The following is a 19944-nucleotide window of genomic DNA, read 5'->3' as shown; positions in this document are numbered from 1 at the left end:
CGAACGAAATCCTAACGGAGAAAAAAGAAGAAAAAAAAAGAAGAGAAACGCGATTCCCTTGCCCCCCATCTCGTCGGCGTCGCGTCGTGATCGGACTCGGAGTCGTAGCACGGACGGATGCGCGCCTCGTGTCCGCCATGATTAGGCAGCAGCGGGAGTTGTTTGTTGACTCGCCGCACCCACCAGCACCGCGCAGGGGAAAGAAAGGCCGGGGCTTTCCGGCGACCGGCGACCGGCGCAGGGCGGCGGCACGGCAGGAGGAGGAGACGCCGAGAACAACATGATAACAACGCGCTAGATTTCGCAATTCAGCTAGAGCGTGCGAGCGTTCTGCGTATTGTATGTTCGGTGTCTGCTTGGGTGGTTCAACTGGGAGCTGAATCATTAAAAAACCTGAGCTTTTTTTGGAGACGGCACGAAGAAAACATCCGTCCGGGGAGTATTTAAATCCGGAGTTGCGAGGCTGACGCAGCATCGCCGAACGCGTCAAATCGTTCTGGACGATCATGGCGGGTCAAATTAAAACGAGAAGAAACACGTAGCCGGAGGAGCAGCAAGCACATCCGCGATCTAGTCAGAGAAGGTTGGAAGGATTCGGTTTAGTGAAAGGAGCACTCGAGTATTTTTACAATTGATTTCTCAGACGCTTGATAAAAGTTTCTTCAAACATTCAAACATCGGAAAAGGCATGAGCTACTCTTTTTTTTTTTTTTGCGGAAGAAAGGCGCGCTGATCTGTCCGAGCAGATCACAGACGCCTCAAAAAAAATTCTGAAGAAATAGTAACTAGTAATCCTACTGTAATCTGCAGTTCTGCTAAGGATCTCAGTCTATGTTCGATCTTTGCTTTGGCATTCCGTTCGATTTTTGCTTGGTCGACGCGAATTTCGAATTGGGGACGGCCGAGAATTTAGCCAGGAACGGCTTGTACAGGGGATCCGGCGGTCACGATCTCGGGCGCCGCCTGAGATTGACGACGACGACGCTGACGTTGTCCGCGCTCTGCCGCGCCAGGGCCAGCTTGGTCAGCAGGATGGCCGCCTCGGCGCAGGCCTTGTCCTCGCCGCTCTCGCCGTCGCTGTCGTACGCCGCGCCGTCGCTGGGCGCGGCGGCCTCCTCGTCGCCGCTGCTGCTGCCGCTGCTCTGCCTGGGGCTCAGGCTGGACGTCGGGCTCGACCGCTCCCCGCCGCGCGGCTCCCTGCTTCGGAGGCAGGCGCGCACCACCTTGCAGGCCACCTCGTTGCTCACCACGTCCCACAGCCCGTCGCTGGCCAGGATCAGGAACTCGTCCTCGCCGTCCTTCCTCTCCACCACCCTCACCTCCGGGTCCGATATCACGAACGGCTTCAAGTAGCTGTCGCCGATGGCCCGGGACATGGCGAGCATGCCGAAGACGCGGGCGCCGTCCCAGAAGATGACGCGCCCTCCCGCCGCGTGGATCCGTTCGAGCTCGTCAGGACGGTCAGGCTGAAAGAAATAACAATACAGATTTGTTCAGGACAACGCGTAAACATCTATGGTTTGTTCATCTTCTCTCTCTGAGCTAGACTAACAGGAAACGGAACATTTTTTTTTCCTGGCTGCAGTACCTTGTGGTCAGCTGAGAGCGGGATTGCGGCGCCTCCGCTGCAGAGGACGGCGCGGGAGTCGCCGCAGTTGGCGACGACGAGGTGGCGCGGCCCCACCACGGCGACGACGGCGGTGGAGCCGACGTGGTCGCACTTGGGCAGCTGCATCTCGCACCGGCAGGTGGGCGCGGGGTCGGCGGTCTCCCTTGAGCCGATGGCCTCGGCGTCCATCCGCGCGTAGCTCTTCTCCATCACGTCCCTCCACCGCGCCGCCTCGTCCGACACCGACGAGCCGGCGGCGGCGGCGGCGGCCTCCTCGGCCACGATCTCGTGCATCCGCAGCCCGCACGACGTCGCGACCTGCATGCGCATGCAGCCAATCGGTAAACACTCCGCGGCCCGAAACCAGAGCAGAGATCCTAGCATGAACCCTCCGACGCAGCAGCGTGCGCGGCGCGGGCACTCACATGAGAGCAGCCGTGGCCGTCGAAGACCCCGAAGAAGTGGTGGCCGTTGATGAACCCCGGGCGGGTGGTCACCGCGTCCTCCATGTCCCTCCGCCGCCCGCACACCGACGTCACGCCGTACCTGGGCGCTGGGCCCCTCACGTCGTCCTCCTCGTCACCCTCCAGCCTCCGCCTCTTCGCGGCCTGGTCCTCGGCTACCACCCTGAGCCGCCGTATCTCCATCCTCCTCCGCCGCGCCGCGCGGCCGCCGCCGGCGTCGCCCGCGCACTCCCCCTTCCTGTCCGGCGACCCAGCCGCCACCTCGCAGCAGATCTCCGCCATGGAGTGACGAAACAAACAACTGATCCCACGAGAATCTCCTCAGATCAAATCAACCAGCACGCGTCGAGCAAGCAAAGCAAAGCAAAGCTGAGGGGAAATGCCGCGGCTTGCTGCTGTTGCTTCTTCTTCTCTCGTTTTCCTTCCGGTAGCGTTGATTGCGAGCGAGAGGGGGTTGAGCGGGGCTTCCAAGTGGTGCCCCGGCGATATAAAAAGCCGGGCCGCCACGCGCCACGCGGCGGGGCCACCGGTACAGTTGTGCGGGGGGGCGCCGGAGCCGTCGGATACGCCCCACGTGACGCGCGCCCGTGGCCGGTACGTGCCCCCGGGACGCGTGTCGCGGCGCGGGGGCGTCCACCAGGCGGGCGGGAGCTGGGGCGCGCGGCCGCGTGCCACGAGGAAGCGGGGCCGGCCGGGGCGGTTCGGCCGGCCCGCCGCGGTGTTTGGTGCGCGGCGCGGGCGACACGTTGGTCGTGTGGGCATGGGGGGAGGGGAGGGGCCCGGTCTACGTGGTTGACGCATCCTTGCGTGGGGGGATAAGCGTGAGGGCGGCAGGGGAGGCGCGGGCGCGGGACACGTGGAGGCGGAGCGGTGTACGGGCTACAGCTGCTGGGTCCTCTCGTTGTCGTCCGGCCTGGTACTCCGGCCCCGTGCGGCCTCTCGTTGTTTGGCACGTTGCGGTGGATCGGCGCTGTACTAGCCTGTACACGTTGGGTCTGTTTCTTCCTTCTGGAAATTTTGGGTTTGTTTTTTAACCTCGTTTTACTCCGGCAGCATGGTCTTGAATTGCTTTTACGTCCCTGTACCTTGTAAATCGGCTCCTTCATTGCTTGTACCGCCGTCTCTTTACATGCATGATTCTTTAATGGGTGCCAGCCGAACACAGGCATGCAGTCATGCTCCCAGGTACGTGCTGCGTTCATGGCAGGATGCCTTAGCGTTCTCCAAGTGGAGTGCTGCTAGCTACCCAATGCTGGAGTGTTCTGAAACAGCATCGATCGTCGACACTGCACGCGGATCATATGCGAAACCACATCTCAGACGATCGACGGCCGTATATGCTCCAGGAACAAGTCCCTGTCCGGTGACAGCGCGCCATTACGCCGTGTGTACTAATCCGAGCACAGACCTTAAGCGCGCGCGCATTATTGGTGCCCGCAGCGACGGAGGCTAGTTGGTCGTAATCGCGCCACGGGGAGACGTGTCAGGCCTAGGCGTTCGCTCGATGAACAGGGGAGCTAGATATTTTTGGACAGTGACAGGACAGCTAGATACTACTGCTGCTGTCCTGCAGGAACTGGAGCGAGCTTTGTTGCCTCGGAGAGATTGAACGGCGACGTACGAATGGCCACGCGCTACCCCACGAGCTGTACACCCGAGATCAAGGGCGTAAAAGTGTATCCCCTGTTGCCTTGAGCATGAAGCCGGTCATTGAGTATGCAGAGACGCATTAGGCATGCTAAAGTCTCAGGGTCGCAACACAGGCACACAGCTGCACGACACCGTCCATGAGCGCGCGAAGAGAATCTCGCACGGCCCTCTGAACCGACGAGCGGCCAAGTACACTGCACTGTATCACCGCGCGGGATGCGATGGGGCGCGAGCGCGGGCGGGGCGCTGGATGGATCTTTCTATCGTTTCGCTCCCGGTTGCGGCTAGGCCCCCCACGTCGGGGTCCCCTACGCGCTGACACGAGCCACGTCTTCGCATCGCAGGCTAGCCCTAGCTAGGGGCGTGACGGTTCCGGCACTTGCTGCCCCAGCCCTGCATACCCGGACGCAGCGGCACGTCAGCGCGTACCTCGCGGGGGTTCCATGGCTCCGGGCGCCTCGTGCAACGGGCCTGCGCGGCCGTGCAACGCCAGCCAGCCACCTGGCCCGTTCCTCCGGCGAGCGAGATATTTTCCTCCGGCGCGATTGGCCGCGAGGAGTGCAAGCCTACGCGCGGTTACGAGTCCTCACACCTCCTTGTCTGTAGTAATGCTTTTGTTTACTTGCCATGGTTGGGAAACCGTCGAGCTGACACGGTGGCTTGATTACTGGCTGACACGAGGGCAGGGAGGGGCATGTAGAGGAATGGACGGTTCTGAGATATTCTAGGCTGCCTTGTTCTTCTGCCTGCCTCCATGATGTGGTGTCGTCTTCGGCCATCACTGGCGTCAGCAACTTTCTCTGTGCTGAGATCGTGTGTGGGATCGGTTTCGTGAAATCAGCAGCTCGTCAATCGCCCGCTTGTTTTTTTTTCGAACAATAAATTTTTTTTCGAACAATTCGCCCTTCTGTTTTGATGGCCCGAAAAGCAGAGGAATACGAGTCCCATCATGCAACCAAAAGAACACTCTGATAACGATGAGTCAAGCAGAAATCATCAGCAGGCAGAAAAAACTACTAGACATTTTCGTCGCAGCACCTCGACCTTTTGCCGTTGCGATCGCCACGGGTCTCGGCGTTTCGCCAATGCAACACGGCTTTCCTAGAGGCAAGATATCTTTCAGACTCACCCGTCGAATCACGCGAGCAATCACAGAGTAGTAGTCGTCTCTTTTCTTTTCTTTTTTCGTTCAGGTTTCGGGGCCGTGCAAAGCGCCTGGCGGAATTGCATCGCTCGCGACGCAACCCCGTTCCATCCGTCAGCGTCCGCGCGCAACTGACAGCCGGCATGCCGGGGCCCTGCCTCTGCCTGGCCCGCTTGCTTTGGGACCACGACACCCCGGCGGCCTCTCCGCCGGTGCCCGACACGCCGCCGCTCGCCACGTAAAAAGCCGGCACGACGGCGACGGCACGCGGCCGCAGTAACGCATCGCGTCTCGGGGCTCAGGCAGGATCCGCGCCGCGATCGCGCGCAGAGGAGGTGTCGCGGGCCGGTGGGGGTGCCGCCGCGCGACGTGTTCGGCGGCACGGGCCGGGACCTCGCTGTCACGGAGATCGCGCTGTTGGCTCCTCGGATCCTCGGATTCACGCACGAGATTTTTCTTTTTCCCTGGAGCACTTTTCTCTCTCGCGCGCGCGCGGGCAAACAGGAGGGGCACAAGAAAAAGGCTTCTTCGATGAGCTTCTTGCACGTCGATTTCTGCCGTCTTCCCCGGATGCGATCGGTGTTCATGCTGTGTTGTCGGGGTGGCCACCATTTTGCGAGTGTCTGTTCACCAACAGCTGTCCGAGCAGCGTCAGGGGTGCCAAGTGTTCGACGATGCGTTCGGGTTTCTCACCTGCCGTTTGTCCTCGAGGGCTTGGGACAGCTCACACACAATGCATTTAACTCGGGTCACCCGCTCAGACGGTTCAACCATGCTCGAGGACATTGAGAGTTATCAGACCTCAGACCTCCTAACACTGAACGTCTAGAACCGGTCGTGGATGAAGTTAACTGGCAGAAGAGATTGCCCGTCTTTGCAGATTTGCATCGCACCAATCCAACGCAACCACAACCTTCTTCACGAGGTTCGTGAAGAATTGTACAACGAACCACAATCATGGATGGATAATGGAACATAAACACTAGTAGCGTTTTAGTATTAGGTTTGTTCCAACTTCCAAGAGCACAACCAGCTATTTTCCTCAGCAGAAAGCAACGCGTTGGCTTCTGCCTAGTTGGGCTTGGTTGGCTTCCACTTCGACAGTCATACATCCGCCTACCGAGATGGTCTGGCAGGTAATGCAAGTGGAACCGGGAATGCAAAAGAAAAGCGACGAGTGCCGATATTTCTGCAGGTTCTCCAACACGTCCAAGAGGAGTTCGACTCACAACTTGCTCCTCAAGATCTTTATTTTCCAAAAATCTGCACAGAAACAGCAGTTATCAGAGGATAGGAGGGAGTTTATAACTTGTAAGCTCACTTTGTTTGAATATTGAATCACAGAGGTGCACAAACAAAAATATCAAACCATAGAGTGGAAATCCCCAATGAAAATCTTCACTCAGTCAAAATAGTGCATAGATAGCTCCATTGCAATCTTACCATTTCTCTGATCATGAATTCAACCATGTCGGCACATATACACAAAACAAAATGGATGGTGTTAAGAGTCTCCTCTTGACATTGTTAAGATGTAAAGATAAATTCTTAATAGGGTGTTTGGTTTTACAAACGGACTCATCCAGCATTAGTCAGTCCCGCATGCAAAATGGATGGTGTCGCGGAGAACATGTCAATTCTGGATTTTCACTTGTCACCAACGACGGATGGAATGATCCCGTGACGAACCAAACAGAGATGTAGGTACGGATCGTCCGTAGGAGCACCTCATGATGCAAACCAAATGCCCCATAAGTGAACCACAAGTCCCAAAAATGCTAAGCGTTTTAAGTTTGTGTCAGTTGCGCATCCTAACTTGAACATTGCACTTCACTGAATTACTATGTGTGAGATAATACAGAAATGAACCTAACTTGGTGATGGTTTCTTTGCTCCAATAGTCCAATCTAAATGGCAACCGGCCATGTGAGATCAACAGAAACCCACTTTCCTATGATTTGAAGGTAGTTTTCAGCTAACATTGATCATATTATAGTTCCTATACATAAGAAGCCTAACCATCTTACTTGACAGGCCATGTCAAAGTTTAACTGGATTAAAGGACGTCACTAGCATTGGAGCATTACTTGAATAGCCTCCTCAGGCTTTCCTAAATTTTCTCACTCAAAATCTCAAATGCTCCAGAATTGGTGTTCACAATGCCATCCATGTTCCTGATAAAAGAAACTAAATCCATGGAATTTGAACATCTTGTTATGGAAATATTCATGTCGACATAGTCTCCACCATACACCATTCCCCCATAGAAAATAACCACAAAAAAACTTTTGACTCAAGTCTGCCAGCAGTCCCCTAAACTTGCCACATTCAGCATTCACATCCACGTACCCTAACTCTAAAACTGTAAATATGAGTTCTTAATTTAACTGAATCTATCACTGGAGGTCCAAATGACCGAATCATCCTAATAACTGTAACTTGCGTGCATGCTGACTAATAGCCCATGGACCTTAGCATGCCACATACGCGAGTTAGAATTAGGATGGTTTGGACCAGGGGTGGTGCATATAGTAAATAGGTACATGGATATGCATTTTGAGAGTTTGAAACTTGGATGAGAAGACTGCGATAAAGTTAGGGGCTCCTGGTAGATTTCAGTCAAAAAGATTGACAATTCTACATTTTTACTAATCTCATTTCCACATGAGAAATCTACATGCTTGCTTTGCTCTTTGTAGTTTGGTGCAAATGAATGTGAACATATGGGTTTAGTCTCATTTTGAATGGGATGAGCATAAAACATTGAGAGACCAATTTAAGCCCATCAAGGGGCTGGAAATCTCAGGACTTTGGGAGGGACTTGCTCTTTTCAGAAGGTAGGCACCATCTCAACCATTTATATCTTCATTTATGTTTGCTACTACCTCCGCCCCAAAATATAACAACTTTTTGACTTGGTCAAAGTCAAACATCTTTATCTTTGACCAATAAAATCTTCAAAAATAATTACTTTTAAACAAAAAGTTACATATTATGATAGTTGGTTTCATTATGAATAAACTAATATTATTTTTATGTTGTCAATCTTTATAATTTTTTTACCTACGGTCAAAGTTTAAAAGGTTTGACTTGGAGAAAATCTAAAAATAGCTATATTCTGGGATAGAGGTAGTATATAACTTACTCTTCACACAACCAAAAATCAAATTCTGAACCCAAATCCAACCACAAATTCATCATCTCAACTTATGTTCCGATTCCTGACTGTTGCCAAGCATGTTTCTATGTGTATAATCAGAAGTTCTAGATGCTTAAGTACACATATTCTAATTCCACAGATAAAAATAACGGATGCAATATCAATATAGCATAGTGGATTAAGGAAAGATGGATAAACGGACGGGAAACGGGATTGAGGGATTATTTCTCACTTACAAGGATGTCAAGCTTGCCACCGAAGTGGTCGGCGACCTCACGGAGCAGGTGGTCCCACTGGTCCCGCACGGAGAGGTCGCAGAACCCCCTGGGCCCTGCCTCCCCCTCCTGGAGGTGCTCCCCAAGCTTTGTCTCCTTCCAGGACCACGTGTGCACGGCAGCCTGGACCCCAGCGCCGCGAGTTTCTCAGCCACTGCACACCTACGTGAACACAAGCACACACACAAGTTAGCATGTGAAGGTGTTGCAGCTGCTCTGGTGGAATGGAGATCAGAGAGCGTTAGAGGGAAGTCTTACCTGATGCAGCGGGTTCCACCAGTGATGAGGGCCGTTTTGCCATGTAGTGCCCATTTCACTGGCGCCCCTATCGCTGTGCCTGTCAATATCTGCAGCGGCAATCTCTCGGCTTCTCCTGGACCAGTCTGTGTGGCAACTGGCCTCTCCATGAGTGTTCTCGATCGCTGACGGCTTACCCAAAGATTCACAATTGATGCGGGAGAGCAGCAGCATTTGGGATTACAGAATGGAATGCACTATTTTGTGATCCCACTCGTCAGTAGCTACTTAATGTTTAGAACCAATCGCAGATGAATTAACTAGCGGAACAGGTTGGAAAAATCACAGATTTGCAGATCTGAACAAAGCATTTTTCACATGGTTCTGATATATACTTATGCATTGAACAATAATCATGGATCAATTCATGATAAGATCACCTTTACATACATATTATTAGGTTTGTTTCAACTTAAAAGAACACCACCATGGTAGCTTGCACCTAGAAGGGTTTGGTTGGGTAAAACCCGTTTACAGTCATACCTCCATCAACTGAGATTGTCTGGCCAGTAATGTAAGTGGAACCCGGCATGCAAAGAAAAGCAACGAGTGCGGATATTTCTCCAGGTTCTCCGACACGTCCAAGCGGAGTTCGACTCACAACTTGCTCCTCAAAATTCTTATTTGCCAAAAGCTGCAAAAGAAAAAAAGAAGTAATCTGAGGTTAGGAGGGTTTAGGTTTACAACTTAGTGAGCCAAAATAGGATACTAGCTTAATATGTTAATACGATCAACAAAAGTAAGATACTTACCCCTTCCGTAAGTGAAGTCGCAATGTACCAGGGGGCAACAGAGTTGGCTCTTATGTTGTCCTTTGCCCACTCACATGCTAAGTTCTTGGTTAACTGATTAATAGCACCTAAACAAAGAATTTTAGCTGGTCACGCCACAAGTCCATAACACCTTCTATTCATGTATGGTCAAGAAATAGAAGGCTGTTTAGTATTGAACCACAACTGTCACCTTTAGTCATAGCATATAGAGTTCCGCTAAAGATGCCCACCACTCCAGCGACAGATGAAATGAAGATAATGCTGCCTGACCCAGATAATTTCAAAAGAGGATGTGCAATTTGGCACAAGTGATATGCAGATTCAAGATTAGTAGCCATCAAAAACGAGTATTCCTCTGCAGAAAATTCAGTAGTTGGTTTCCTTATGTTTGTTCCCACATTGTTTACCTGCAAGTTGAATGAAGAAACCCAGGATAAATCAACATGAAACAGATTCAGATTGTGCAATAATAAAATTGTAGGTTCTACAAATAAGTTGCAGATACAAATGTAGTTGAAATTTTCCATCGATCAACAGAGTGCCACCATGGAGAACTTCAATTCAGCCTTAGTATTTCTCTGATCATGAATTCAACAATATCTTCTTCCTTTTGGAAATGGTTCTTTGGGCAGCAGAGGAAATTAGGTTTGGTTACCATTGGAATGAAGAAAATATCTAAGGTTTAGAACTTTGGAAGAAATTTGGTTTGAAACTGCTTCTTCAACAGTACACTTAGATTTTATAATAATATAATTAATGAGAAGGGTAGAATTATATTTGGAATGGGCAAGAGCTAATGCTGTCTTTTAGAAGAACAGCTTCTTCTAATACAATGACAAAATGGTATGAGCTAGTTGAAGTAATGTCCGGTGTGAATTTAACCGTTGATGTTGATGCTTCAGTTTGGCAATATGAAAGCAATAGCATTTATACCTCACAATGTATTTTATGATGTTATTAACTTCAAGAGGGATTATTCTATGTATATTCATGCATTGTGGAAGGTTGCTATTCCAACTAGAGTTCAGATGTCCATTGGGGCTACTGGATTTGGCCCTTGGAAGCAGATCTGGAAGAGCTGGGCACCAGGCAAGTGCAAATTCTTTTTATGGACGGCTGCTCTAAACAGAATTTGGACAGCTGATCACCTTGCCAGCAAAGGTCTCTCCCACCTGGCTGCCTGTCCTCTTTGTGATCAGGTTGAGGAAACGGCTGACCACCTGCTGGTGGCGTGTGTTTTCTCCTGTCAGGTCTGGTTCGCTGTCTTGCAAATGTTCAACCTGCAAACCTTGGCTCCACAGAACGATCTTTCCTTCTTTGAATGGTGGATGGCTGCTAGCTCTAGAGTGGATGGACTGGTTAGGAAAGGCTTGGACTCCATCCTTGTCTTGGGAGCGTGGACCATCTGGAAGCACCGAAACCGCTGCGTCTTCGATGGGCTTTCACCCAATGTTTCTTGTGTTGTTTCTGTCATCAAGGAAGAGTTGCACCATTGGTCCTTCGCTGGGGCTCGTGGAGTGCCACATCTCCTCGCCCTAGGACCTCTGGTGGTCTAAGTGCTAGTTCTTAGTTCTTGTTGGTCAGGTCCCATCTTTTAGTGTTTTTGTAATACCATTCAGGGGTTCTTTGTTTGGGTATGGTACAGGCCCTTAACTGTACCACCTGGGGTTCTTACCCCCTTTTCTTCTTAATATATTGATGTGCAGCTCTCCTGCGCTTTCGAGGCAAAAAAAACTAGAGTTCAGATGTTCCAAGTGTAGATAATCTGAAAAGGAGAGGAACTGAAAAAACACTGAACTGTAATATGATGAAAAATAATCAATAGCGCATTTACTTTTTATTGTGACGTGGCTAGAAAGATGTGAAATTATATGTTAGATTTTGTAGGAGACAGATGTGGTGCAAACTATGAATCAGTTGCTTCTAAATGGCTTGGAAGTGCAGCAATTAGTTCTCAGTTGAGTGGAGCATTTGACTGATGCATGATGAATTTATTTTTCAGAACGAACAATGGCAGGAGATTAGGATGGTGCTGAGATTAACACAAAATATTCCCAAGTATCAGAGGCCAAATTTATCAGGGAGATTTGCCACAAGGGTGGAGTGATGGTATGGATCCTCAAGGCGTCATTGAAGAAATTGCTTCTAATCACGCTCCAATGAAGAAGTTGCGAAGAGCAGATTGATTGTGCGCGCGCGCCAGGGGCGAGTTGGGTTTGGGTCTGTCTTAAAAGTAACTGGAGATGCAGATTACGGAATGCTGTGTAGACAAATTAAACTGTATGAGAAGTCAGGCTCTGCAACATCTGTTATGCAGGACTTGTGGCTGTAGGTTGCTGGTTCTGGTAGGATGAGCCACATAGTATTCTTAAACTGTAAGAACATTTAGTTGCTTTGTTTTAATAAAAATGGGACAGGCAGGTTGCTTTTGTTTCTAAAAAAACACTAGTCGGAGTTTCTGACTCACGAGGATGTCGAGCTTGCCGCCGAAGCGGTCGGCGACATCGCAAAGCAGGCGCTCCCGCTGGTCACGCGCGGAGAGGTCGCAGACGGAGCCGGTGACGCGGAAGCCCCTGGCCTCCCACTCCTTGATGCGCTCGCCGAGCTCCTCCTCCTTCCGGGAGCAGGTGTGCACGGCCGCCCCCAGCGCCGCCAGCTCCTCCACTACCGCACGCCTGCGTCGCGCGCGCGACCTCGAGTGAACCTCCGTAGCGGGGCTTGCAAGTGCGGAAGAAACGAGATGGGTGTTTGAGGGGGAGCCGTACCCGATGCCGCGCGTGCCGCCGGTAACGAGGGCCGTCTTGCCGTGGAGCGCCCATCTTCCCGAGGACCCTATCGCCGTGCCCGAGGACGCCGCCGCCGCCATCTCGCTGCTGCTGCTCCCGGCCGGTCTCTGGGGCCTTTCTGTACTCAGTCGCTGATGCGAGACAGCTTATAATCGATGTGGGATTTGAATCATTCGATCGATAGGGTGACATGCGGATCTCACCCCTATAAATTCATCTACGGTGGCGTTTATGGGTTTGCTACAAGGACAGTGGGTACGTTTGGTTGTACGTATAAAGTGTTAAAAATTGGTATATATTTTCTGCCACACCTGGTTAAGGGTAGGCGCTGAAATTCTGCGCCACACCTTGGGATGTCTAAGGAAATCTTGCCACACTTTTACAGGTTATTGGCGAGTGGAATCTACACAGTAGAAGAAAAATCTTATCACAAACGTGGATACAAACCAAACGCACACCTAACTTAGTCAAACCTGCACAACTTTAGACGTGGCGAACTGTGGAAACTGAGTCAACAAACCAAATATGCCCGTTGTATGGAACATGTCACGGTAGGTTAGGGAAAAAGATATGTGATTGCATTCCCTTTCTTATGTTTCGCGTGCATGAGGTTTTGGATTGGGATATCACATTAATTGACCAAAATACCCCTGCTGGAAAGATGAAAAATCCAGGAGCCCGTTCATTTGCATAAACGAGTCAAAACAGAACTATTAATCTTTAGCATTCAAAATGTCTTGTGTACTTGGTTGCATGATCTTCTATCTTCCCTCTCCCTTCTCGGTAGCTCTAGAAAGCAACAGCAGTTTACGAGAGAAAAGAAAACAAAGAGAGAAAAAAAAAGAAAGCAATACAGTAAAGAAGCATGTAGTAGATCCAGACAAACACCAGCATTTTACGTTCAGTCAGACTGCTCCTTCAACGACTTAAGCACTGCGGCTGGATGGTGAGTGGCGAGAACATATCCGGCTGTTACAGTCTCTTTAGATGATCAGGCTGATCGGCCCACCTAGCACTACCAGCAGCTGCTCACAGCTTCTCACTCGAACAAACTTTAATTTGATTCGGCATGTATCTTGTGCACGCCTCTTCGAAACTCTCATGTTGATGGCAGCCTGGCAGGTCATGTTGCTATCTTTTACTACGTTGTCATTTACCTATTTATTCATTCTATCTATCTATCTATCTATCTAGCCAATAAAATACATTTGGACTCGGTACGTTTTGGTCTTCGCTACAAAAAGAAAAAAAATGCACAAACAACTAATGCTGAAATTGGCATGCCACACGTTGTTAGGAATGACCACAATAACGCAACAGGTATATGGTTGTATACCAAACTTATTTCTAACCGGTTAATGTGAGATGTGGTCTCAGCTAGCCGTGCTCAACCGTGTGCATGTTTTACCAATTTGTGTATTTAACATCCGCCGTCAGCGGATGCCCGACCACATGCTACTGTGTGTCGGAGCAAGATGTAACAAAATGGCGAAGATGAAAGGAAACATGGATTAAACAGTAAGATCCGAAGGTAAGAAAACTGACGAGTCACCTTAACAATACTATTTTGGTGCTATTGTTTACAGGTAAGAAAAAAAAAAGGCCAGTCGCCTTGCCCTTGACGATAATTTGCTAATGGTATTATTGTTTTGTTGCTAGTAAACGTTGCTGCTTTGTTCAGTTATCCTATTCTTCCCTCAGTAGTCAATTAGTCATTACCTACTCTAGTACACATTGGTAATTCCAAGAAGAAAAGGAATAAATGCCAAAAAAAGAAAAAGGTCAAAAGGAAAAGAGATCTCGAAAAGCCGGTCTCATTTCCTAGATAAAGATACCACGCGACCCAGCCCGTGCCCTCCGTAAAAAACTAGTCCTACTCGCTAGTCTTACTGTGCGCGTGCGAAGGCGAGCGAGAGCGAAAGAAACAATCAAACAAGGGAGAGGAGGCGGCAGCTCCTGCTGCTTCTTCCGTTGGTGCGGCCGCGAGTGGAGCGCGGGCCATGTCGATCGCACTGGAGAGCGGGCGCGGGCGCGGGCTGGGCGGCGGCCGGCGGCCCTCGCTTCGGCCGCGGCGCCCGCTGCGGCTACGCGGCCTCCCCGCTGGCGTCGGCTGGGCGCGGCGGCTCGTCCTCGGTGGGGCGGGACAGCGACAGCCCCGCCGCGGCGGCGCAGTGGGAGTGGGACGGCGAGGAGGTCGAGGGCGGCGACGGCGAGGTGCAGAGCTGGTACAAGGGCTCGCCCTTCGGCCTTCGACACCATGGACGCGCTCCAGGAGGCCCTGCCCTTCAGGTGAGCGCCCATTTCGCCACGGGGAATGGATCTTGATCGGTCTCGTGGGCTTTCTTGCGCGCTCCTTCGGGAGATTCGGGGCAATGTGGCTGCAAGCGGCTGTTCTTGATCCCGGGCGCGCTCGTTGCTCCTGGGAAATTTTGGAGATTTCTTTGCGTTGGCTGGACTAACGCGGTCGAAGAGATTGGTTCTTCGTCAGTATTTGTTGGGGAATGTGCGTTACATATGCAGATTCTTGGTTCTCTGGTGAAGTTGGGAGGTCTTGGAGTAATTCGTTCGGGCTAGTTCGGTTCTTGGTCCTCTGATTGTTTCTTCTGTCGGGAAATTGAGGAGCTTCTTTTCTTCCTTTGCAAGTCCGGAGTGATCAGGTAGCTAAATTGTTGCGATTTAGGGTTCTTTGCAATTCTCTGAGGTGCCTTGTATTCACTGTGGTTAGGGATTTTAGGATTTCGTACTATAGATTCCTAATTCAAACATCATCTCATAATGTGGATTCTTTGATCTTGGAGAAAACTTAGTCCCTCAACTGCTTGGCTACAACAGGTACATCTGGAGGATAAGATGGCAGAATTGTTGCGATTTAGGGTTCTAGCTGATTCTCTCTTGTGCCTTGCATCAGTGTGGTTGAGGGAGATTAGGCTTTTGCATTGTAGAGTTCATAATGCAATAGTCACCTCACAACGTGGATTCTTTGATATTGGAAAATCTTGACCTTGAACTGCTTGACTTCAAAAGGTCCCTAGTGTCCTTATTGATGTTAATGTTGGTTGTAAATCTTGTGTTTCTTATAAAGTATTTTTTGTTCATGGAGATAACTGTGGGTACATCGTGAACATAAGTTGCGATACATGGTGATGATAGCTGGGATAAATTGGGATTGGAATAAAGTTTCGGTTAGGCTTTCGAAGGAGACTTTAAGTAGTGTTCCAGTTAGAACATTAGACAGTAATTATTCTATTATTTCTCCATCAAAAGCTTGTTTGCTACCAGCTTAATCATCAGAAGGTTTTGTTTCTTTCTAGAGCTCCTTATTGTTTTGCTGCTATCACATATGAATATAGGATTGGAGCAGTACTATGGACTGCAAAAGCACTTTAATTTCTTGTGATATCATTTTTCATTGACATACTTCTGTGGTTTTACTTTTACCAAATATTGGTGCAGTTAGCTGACTGTTGTGGGTTTGTGACCACCCATTGCTGGGTTTGTTCCTACCAGTTGTTCAGTGAAAACTTGGTTGAGTCCTACTAGTTGTTCAGTCCAAATAATATGCTACATGGCATAATTGTGTTCTCTTGATACTACTGAAACTTTTTGTCTTAAAAACATATGCTTGTATTAATGATGATTTTTTTCTGTTAGCCCGTAAAGCTATACATTACAAATGAATACAACCGTGGCAGTAGCAACCCCCCAACCATTTTGCAGGCTACTCGCAGCACAAGGCAAATAGATCAATAGCTACTAACTGTCCAGATATTGCTTGCTTTTTTGTGTTTCTATGATCTTAAGGGTGGTTAGATAGGGTCTGTGTAAGCTTTGGAATCGATGGATGCATATACTCTTGGGCAGGAATCCTTTGATGTGCTGTTAAACTATCTTATGTTGTGGTATTTGTGCCGAAGCACCTGAATGAGTCATCTGTTTGAACATACTGTTGAACTTTATTTATACCATTAAGTCGAACACACTGTGATAGATCGTGTTACAGTTGCATTGTAGGTTCATTTCCTTGTCCTATGTTTTTAGCACTCGTTAGCAGCTTAATACTACAGGTTGGCTCTTGACATTATGGTTAGCAGGAACAGTGTATTACTGTCATGTGATGGAAGCAGAGATTTGGTCATGTGCACTTCCACCACTGTTTGATGAAGACAACATGTGATCAACACAAGCACAGAATCAAACAGACAGCTCGTTCTTCCACATAGACTTGTTAGTAGCTTATAGCAGCTACATAGTATTTGTTATCTACAGCAATAAAATATTGAGTTGTCTTTGTTTTGGCTTCAGCAACTTAATTTTGCCTTTTTGTTCCCTGTGAGCAGCTTGTAGACTGTTTTTATCTGTTATAAGTCACTGCATATTCTTACTTGAAATTATGTGTTAGAATAAATTATTTTGACATCATATCAATTCTCCATTTTTCTGAGCAATGTTCTTCTTACATATGGCAGGAAAGGGGTATGCAAGTTCTACAATGGCAAGTCTGGATCGTTTGCAAAGCTTCAAGATGCTGTAATTCCTTCTCCCCCTCAGAACGGCCTTCGGAAGCCAGAGACACCATCCCCTAGGAAGCATAAAGGTCTTCTTCCATTCAGTTTCAAGTGGGGCAAACAGCAGAATAAAGAGGTGTTCCCTGAAGATGATGTCGTTGACAGCCCCACCTACTGTAGGAGAATGACAATATCACCTGCTGCCACAAGCAGCTCAGGAAGCAACAGTGGCAGCGATGATGAACAGTACCTCTCTCAGAAGCCGTCTTCCCGTAGCCCGCACAGAAGGCCCAGCAATGCCATGGGTCTCTTTGCTTCTCCACCTGCACCTCGCCCACCCCAGCTGTTGTCAGCTCACATGAGATCGCGGTCGATGCTTGATCTGCAGGATGTGACAGACTCAACTGCCATGGTTACTCCCAGGGACAAGCACACGAAGAATTAGGAAAGCCTGAATCTTGGTTACTCCCTGGAGTGCATGAAGCATTAGCAAAAGCAGAATCTTCATTACTCCTTGGGGCAAGCACATGAAAACTTAGCGAAACCTGTACCTTGGCAGCAAGTCCTAAGCACTGGTCCATTTTAGACAGCGGAAACCAGTGGCTGATGCCTGCATACTAGGCTCTGCATGCTCTGCGAGATCGAATGGACTCGTGTAGTTGTGTTCATAGAGCTGGGGATTCTCCTCATACCTGATGTAATGGGAAACATACAGATGAACTTGACAGACTGATGTCAGTAGTAATCAGTCAGTGGTCTGCATTGGTTACTGATTGGCTTGTAAATTCTGGATGCTGCATTGGTTACAGACAAGTGTGCTCTCCAGCTCAGGGAAAGTCAACGGTGGATTGCAATTGCCAGTCCATGTGCGAGCTATGATATATGGTACTTGCATGCTCTCTTGCTCCAATTTATCTGATGCATGCACAGGGCTGCAAGTGTTGCAAACTTGCAATGATGACTGCGATTGGATTTTGATGCAAAATGATCAACTAGCACCCTCCATCGTCCGAACTGAAACGTTTTTCAGGAATCGACAACAGCAAACAGAGTTTCAGATAGCAGTACAAGAGCAAGACATCAGGCGCCATCAGGGCAGGCTCTCCGTCCGCCCACCACGGAAGCAGAACACCATGTCTTGAAGGCTCGCGGATCGTCCAGGAAATTAAGCTGCCTCAGCCCCACCCGCACGCTCGAGGGCGAGAGCGCAAGCAGGTGAGAAGGCTTCTTACGAATCGAAGAAACTCTAGTTCCTGTTCGCAAGACCGGAGGGCGCGGAAGCGTTCAGTTCTTGCGGGGCGGCTACGAGCGCAGCCATCGCCATCCGTGGGCGTTGCATCTCACGCTGAATGTTTGGTCGCGGCAGGTGGAGCCGCAGGTGGGTGGGGCGAGCGGGGGTCGCCGGCGGCAGCGAGAGTCGTTTTTTGAAAGACGCCGGCAGGAATATTTGCAAAAACACCCTCAACAGTTTACAAATACCCCCTTGTTTGGTAACCGCGATCTGATTATATGCAAATAGACCTCTAATATTATATAGAGCCCCTTAGAGGACGTTTTAAGAAAACTAGATTCCGGAATGCTTTTGCATTGTTTTTTTAAGGAATTTTTATTCCATTAAACTAATGACTTAGTGAAATCACTGGTCACATGGTCCTCAACGCCACAGCGTGTGCCACCCTATTATATTCTCTAATCTCTAGGGCAATACACCACTTCTACCGACGTAAAGAACAAGTTCATCAAGGACTTTTCCGAAAGCTTTGTTTGTTTCTTTTAACTAACTCCAGGGTAAGTAAAACAAGTTTCTGCTAACTCCAACTTTTCCGGTTTTGTCAAAATTGACTTTTCCTAGTTTTTCATAAAACCGAGTATCTGTTGATTCGCAACAACCTCCGATGCAAAATAAAGGGTATCCCATGGCGGACTGTGCCATCGATGGGAGATTAGCATTCACCGTGATGCCGGAGACCGGGGAGCACAACATCAGTACGAGATGCAAGTCAAGATTAGTTCGCCGCAGTGAGAAACGACGATCTGTCATTCACTCATTCAACATGTCTGGTGAGGGAGATGGCGAGCGTGAGTGCAAGATCTCGGCAATGATTTGGCGTTGGCCGGGTTAATTTGCTGCTGTTCCTTACGCCCATCGAAGAAGAAGATCCAGCGCGCCATGCACACTGGGATGTTTCTTTTTCGACGCATTGCTGAACTCCATTTCCATTACGACTGCAAGATCGAGATTCTAGGACTCAGTCTTGTTTGAGTCAACACCTCAATTCTGCGTGCCAATGGATAGGCATCCTGTACTGCGAGGAATAGTGCGACAAGAAGAGGTCTGAACATTTTTTTCGCGAACATGTCTGAGCACGTATTTTATTAAGAAGAAAGCAATACGACCGTTATAAATTTTAATAGGCAGAGACTATTAAAGTGGTTACAAGCACCACCAAGCAAGTGGCAGGCGACCCCAACACCGAACAAGAACAACAAAGGGAGCACGTACAACCCACAACTCTAGACGCGACCAAACCGCAGGATAGGACCACACCTCCGAACCTGCTAAAGATACAACATCATCAAGAGTGCAAAGTCAACAACTCAACAAAGGTGGCAAAGCATCCAACCAACACAACCAAAGCGGCCAATCATCCGCCCAAAACGATCCTCGACCAACGCGACGACAGCGGCAAAGCATCCGCCTGATAACGACCTGTGCAACCCGGACGAGGTGGACGAGACAAAGCAAAGGCAGGCGCAGAAGTAGGAACTCCCGGAGAAGAGCCGACAACCACCGCCAGGATAGGTGAAAAGGGCCGGCGACCGACCACGATCCCATCGACAACCAGCAGTGTTTCCAAGACGACGCCTCAAGGAGGGAGCGACACCAAAGCCGCCATCGTTGTCCAACCAACGAGGTCAAGATTTCACCCGGAATGCACACCGAAGAGGAGAGAGGAGGGGGAGAGAGTGACGCCTTCAAAAACGTAAACAACGCGCGAGGGTGTCGCCGTCACCGACTGTAACATCCCAGTTTTCATCACTATTGAAAGAAATGCAAAGTAAGGGTATTTGCGTAATTTTATAAAAGTACAAGGCCTTTTATGCAAATATTTGATTTACAAAAGTAACTTTTAAATTTACTCAGGACTAAAGTGTAAAAATGCGAGTCATAATGACATGTCTATCCAACATTTATGACGAGTCTATCCCGTCATAATGACATGTCTATCCAACCATTATGACAAGTCTATCCCGTCATAATAACATGTCTATCCAACATT

General features: G+C 49.2%; 2 protein-coding genes and 1 pseudogene across 4 annotated transcripts; 1 reads left to right on the top strand and 2 right to left on the bottom strand.

Moving 5' to 3' along the window:
• Window positions 1-685: 685 nt before the first annotated feature.
• LOC112878260 (probable protein phosphatase 2C 30) lies at window positions 686-2537 on the bottom strand. Its single transcript, XM_025942705.1, has 3 exons — window positions 2035-2537; window positions 1589-1927; window positions 686-1466 (listed from the first exon to the last, which is right to left on the bottom strand). The coding sequence occupies exons 1-3, from the start codon at window positions 2353-2355 to the stop codon at window positions 945-947; spliced, it is 1182 nt and encodes a 393-aa protein (XP_025798490.1). The 5' UTR covers window positions 2356-2537; the 3' UTR covers window positions 686-944.
• Window positions 2538-5829: 3292 nt separating this feature from the next.
• LOC112877198 (tropinone reductase homolog At5g06060-like) lies at window positions 5830-12327 on the bottom strand. 3 transcript variants are annotated; one of them, XM_025941419.1, is made up of 8 exons: window positions 12138-12323; window positions 11840-12047; window positions 9563-9779; window positions 9352-9458; window positions 9083-9233; window positions 8561-8796; window positions 8264-8464; window positions 5830-6130 (listed from the first exon to the last, which is right to left on the bottom strand). In XM_025941419.1, the coding sequence occupies exons 1-6, from the start codon at window positions 12236-12238 to the stop codon at window positions 8780-8782; spliced, it is 801 nt and encodes a 266-aa protein (XP_025797204.1). In that variant the 5' UTR covers window positions 12239-12323; the 3' UTR covers window positions 5830-6130; window positions 8264-8464; window positions 8561-8779. The 3 variants fall into 3 exon arrangements, with proteins under 3 accessions (XP_025797204.1, XP_025797202.1, XP_025797201.1); XM_025941417.1 differs by having other exon boundaries at window positions 8561-9233; window positions 12138-12321; XM_025941416.1 differs by having other exon boundaries at window positions 8561-9233; window positions 11840-12327.
• A 1728-nt stretch (window positions 12328-14055) lies between these two features.
• Window positions 14056-18233, top strand: LOC112876052 (annotated as a pseudogene).
• Window positions 18234-19944: the final 1711 nt, after the last annotated feature.

This window comes from Panicum hallii, chromosome 9 (assembly GCF_002211085.1).
Source record: "Panicum hallii strain FIL2 chromosome 9, PHallii_v3.1, whole genome shotgun sequence".
NCBI lineage: Eukaryota > Viridiplantae > Streptophyta > Magnoliopsida > Poales > Poaceae > Panicum > Panicum hallii.
This window is presented reverse-complemented; position numbering and strand designations above follow the sequence as displayed.